Consider the following 4,763-nt stretch of genomic DNA (forward strand, 5'->3'; position numbering starts at 1 on the left):
GAATTAATCCGCCGCAAGCAAATAATGCATTCAATTAATTTTCGTCCAATATATATCTGATAATCCCTCTCTGATTTAATATTTAATTAAGTGAACTCGGTGAATATTGAATATGTACGCTCACATTAATATATGCACTATATGTAAATTCACTAAACATATAAAAGGAATGCTATAGTTAAATACTAACAGCAGCGTAAATACTGGATTTATTGACATAATTATTGTTACGTCGCTAAACGATCTTAAAGAAAATAAGTATCATGATGTTGGTTAGTTATAGTTGGTCTTATATATTGATTATGCGACTCTACATCTTCTTTATTTATAAAGAAGATGTAGGTTACTCGCATATCAATAGCACTCGAATATATCCCCAAAAATACCAGAGATAGCATATCCCATCTCTAGTACATTCGGGTATTATACAAATTTACTGGTAACCTAATCCAAAGCAATAAATAAATGGATATAAAATATAGAACGGCCAGCAAACATGTGGAAACATTAAAATACAATTGCCATGTGACCCATAAACTGACATCCCTTATTTATTGCTATTGGGTTTTACGTTTTGGCGTCAATGGATTAGACAGGGACATTATGTCACTAACAAACACGGTTTAGAGTTCCACATGGCTAAAATCAAATGTGTGTAATTGCGTCGTGTTTTACCGTCTGATCGTGTCTCACACAATATTATATACTTTTGTAGGTTGTGTTCGGTCAAACGAAAATACGGAACAATTTATAAAATTCCTCTTCAAAAGCTATATAAGCAATAATAACTTTTATTTTACTTTGGTCCTATATACTTAATATGCTATATTTATTTTTCTACTCTCGCATTTTTCCATCTACACATGATGTGAAATCGGAAATTGTCTAAATTCGCTACGTCAGTAAACGCTGCGGGGTGCAATTATAGCGATTGCGGTCCTACCAGATAATTGCCGGCGTGACTGCACAAAAGAGTCGTAAACCGACTGCTGAACCGAAAATTTGACCGAACCGTTCTATCTTTTCTCTTAATCACATAATTACGGATTCAAAATGAACAAGATTTAACATTGTTGTCAGAAAGGGAGAAGGTGAAATATATATTGCTACCTATATAAATTGCAATACAGAATTGTAGCCAATATTGAAGTCAAACAGAATATCGTGTATTGATCTCACTTTTAACTAGTTTTAACTTGCTCTGATCGTTTGCCGTTTCATTATATCATGCCACAATCATGGTACAACAAATCATGATATGGACTGATCTAAGTAATACATTTAAAAATTATTACATTTTTAGACCTTCTTTGCATATTTATATATACATTTATATATACATATTTTACTATGCATAGTATAGTATGATATTTTATGACGAAATAATCCTTACTAATCCTTACTAATATTATAAATGCGAAAGTAACTCTGTCTGTCTGTCTCGCTTTCACGCCAAAACTACTGAACTGATTTAAATGAAATTTGGTACCCATATAGTCTAGACGCCAAGGAAGGACATAGGCTACTTTTTAATGCGAAAAAAGGGTTGTAAGGGGTTGAAAATGGTAATGCAAGGTTATCTTTATGTTGGGGCGTGTGTCGGGCAACCTCCAAGTATGGGCCTGCCATTGGGAGGCTTCCCCATCCTCGTGGATACGTCCGCGGGGAACGGTGGCCGAGCAATGGTTTGGTTCTGGTACGCCCTGGGCGGGATAGTAGACGTTCCTTCGGGATACTGCTACTATGTCGGCCGATAGTCCGGCGAGTAGGTAGGAGTGTAAATAGTGTATATAGTTAGGTTAAGTTATTTATTTGTAAATAGTTAGGTTTAGGTTGTAAATATGTACATAGTTTCTTCTTGCTTCTTGTTTTGTTTTCTTCGTTTTGTTTTGTGTTTTGTTTCCTTTCCTGTCCTATAACCTTTCTGTCCCCTTCTTCTTCGTCTTAATTTTTCGCCTTCCGCGGGACCTCACCCGGGTAAAAAAGGAAAACAGATGATGATATGGCAGAACCTAAAAAACTATTACCCCAGGAAGGTACCAGCAAAGCTGGAGAATCCTTCCCCACCGCACCGGACTCGCGGGGGGTGGGCTGTCCCAAGTATTCTGGGGGGGACAAGTTAGGCCATGAGTGGGAGGATGAGGAGGAGGTAGATGCAGCGAGGAGGGAGTTTGTGGAGAGGCTGCTGGACGAGATGGAGGCAGAAGCAATGGAGGGATTAGATTCGGATTTCTCCGGATCGAGTCTCTCCTTGGATTCTGAAGTAGGAAGTGACGTTGCCGGCACATCAACACCGTTGCCGCAACGACGATCTCAGCGTAAGAGGCGGATCGTTGAGAAGTCGAAACCGGAAGATGACGCACCCGAGATCGTTTTTAAAACACCGGTGCAAAAACCCGCAACACCATCTGCGGCAAGGAGGACGCCCGTCACAAAAGTGGGTGACAGTAGTGCCGGGCCAAAGAAAACAACGAGGGGTGATAATGACCCTGAATTGGAGCATGCGAAGGCTGAATTGGCCGCCGCTACAAAAAGAGACATGGAGATGGAGGCAGCAGCTGCAGCAGTGGTTGTTCCGAAACCGGCGAAGCGTCTGGTAACCCGCAGACCCTCAGATGAGGATGCGAAGCGATCCGACGTCCTGGTTTCGGATATCCAGGAGTGTGCCCAGAAGGTCCTTGATGCCGTGAAGAAGTCCGGCCACCTGAAGGGCACAATCGTGAAGGACATTAAGGACGCCGTAGCTACCATCCGCGCGGCGTCTGAGTCATTGGCGGGGTGGACGTCATCAACCGAGTGCGCAGCAATGCGCCGAGAGAACTCCCGGTTGTCACGAGACTTGGCGGACATGCGGGAGATGATGACCGCCATAAGGGAGGAGTCCGCCAAGTACTATGTGGAGTTGCGGGACCTCAAAAAGAAGACCATGGGGTCCGTCGCCCAGGACACGGACGAGCTCGCGATGCTCAAGGCGGAGAGGGCGGAGTGGGAGCAGGAGATCGCTGCGACCCGCAACTCCTACCAGGAGTTACTCAAGAGGAGCACTGAGGACCGCCTGGCGCTCAATTCGCTCCAAAGCAAACTGGCGGCGGCTAAAGTGGCTTTGGCGAAACTGCCGGATAGTGCGGCCATGGAGGTGACTTCCGATGCTCGAGGTGCTGAACTGGGTGTGCAAGGCCCGGTGATCTCCGAGAGTGTCGAGACACGGATTGTTCGGCAAATCGGTGACATCTTCAATGCCCGATTTGAGAAGATTGAAGAGCTCGTGGGCAGGCAGAACAATTCGCCGCCCAAACGGGCCACGGCTGCACCCCGAACACCTGGGGCGGCCAAGAAAGGAGGCAGTGCGGCTCCTGTTGCCAGCACCAGTAGGGCGGGATTAAGCGCTTCTCAGCCGCTTCCCACTATCAACGAGCAGTGGACGACCGTTGTCCGGAGAGGCAAGCGCGCCAAAAAGGCTAAGGGCCAGGAGTCGGCCCCAGCCACACAGGCGGCATCAGGACGCGAAACGTCTACTCAGGCGACTCAAAAGGAGGCCAACAGTGAGGCTGCCAAAAAGAAAAAGGCGCGAAGGAGGCAATTCCGCCAGCCGCGCTCCTCGGCGATAGTGTTAACACTGAAGCCGGGAGCTGCGGAGGCGGGATCGAGTTATACATCGGTGCTCCGAGAGGCCCAACAGAAGATCAAGTTGGATGCCCTCGGAATCACCGAACTCGGATTCAGATTGGCCGTTACGGGCTCCCGTATCCTGGAAGTGCCAGGGCCATTGGAGGAAAGCGGCGGTAAGGCGGATGCCCTCGCCGCAAAACTGTCGGAGGTGCTTCCGGCAGAGGTGGTCAGCGTCACCAGGCCGGTCAAGTCAGCGGAGTTCCGCGTCTTGGACCTGGACGATGCCACAACCGCAGCTGATGTGGTGGCAGCCGTAGCGCGCGAGGGAGACTGCACCGAGGCCTCCGTAAAAACGGGGGAGATCCGGCGCTCTCCCTCAGGGAGTGGCTCCGTCTGGGTCCGAGGCCCAATAGGAGCAGTAAAGCGGCTGGTCGATGCCGGCAGATTAAAAGTGGGGTGGACGATGGCACGGGTGCGGTCCTTAGACCCCCGGCCGATGCGGTGCTATCGCTGCCTGCTCACGGGTCACGTGGGCCAGCGGTGCACCGCCAAGGAGGACTGCGGCGGAGCCTGCTTCCGCTGCGGACAAGACGGCCACAAGGCCGCCTCGTGCACCGCCCCCTCGCCGCACTGCCCCTATTGTGCAGCGGCGAAGAGGAAGGCTGACCACCGAATGGGAAGCACCAAAGGGTGCTGTCTGCCCAAACAGGCGGCGAGAGTGGAGACGATGGAGGCCGAGACCGGCCCGTCGCCTCCCACCATGGGCCTCGCGGCAGCTGACGCGGGGGCGTCGGCTGTCACCTAAGAAGGGATGAGGCCAGGAGTAGGCGCGCGTGGTGTCCGCGTGCGCCACTCAGGAGTGGGGCTGAAGAGCCCGCGCCGCCGGGGATCACGGTTGAATGTTTCGATCCCGTAACCCCGGCACCAAAGCGCTCGAGGACACCAAGGGGTTTTAGCCGGTAGGAGTCCGGCAGTACCCCCACGCTTCCCCCGGGGCGTGCGGGTCTCCATGACGGATTTCCCCTTGTAAAAAAAAAAAAAAGGTTATCTTTATGTGGTTGAATACACACTTATTATAATACTGGCTTAACTCAAAAATTAGATATTTTGGAAAGTCTACTTTATAATTGTGGTATTAAGTCTATTTTCAAAAA

General features: G+C 49.1%; 1 protein-coding gene across 1 annotated transcript; it reads left to right on the forward strand.

Moving 5' to 3' along the window:
• Positions 1 to 2,002: 2,002 nt before the first annotated feature.
• LOC131843438 (uncharacterized) lies at positions 2,003 to 4,414 on the forward strand. Its single transcript, XM_059192082.1, has one exon. The coding sequence runs from the start codon at positions 2,003 to 2,005 to the stop codon at positions 4,412 to 4,414; it is 2,412 nt and encodes an 803-aa protein (XP_059048065.1).
• Positions 4,415 to 4,763: the final 349 nt, after the last annotated feature.

Source organism: Achroia grisella, unplaced genomic scaffold (assembly GCF_030625045.1).
Source record: "Achroia grisella isolate CSIRO2021 unplaced genomic scaffold, CSIRO_AGI_Agris_v1 utg308, whole genome shotgun sequence".
In the NCBI taxonomy this organism is placed as follows: Eukaryota; Metazoa; Arthropoda; class Insecta; order Lepidoptera; family Pyralidae; genus Achroia; species Achroia grisella.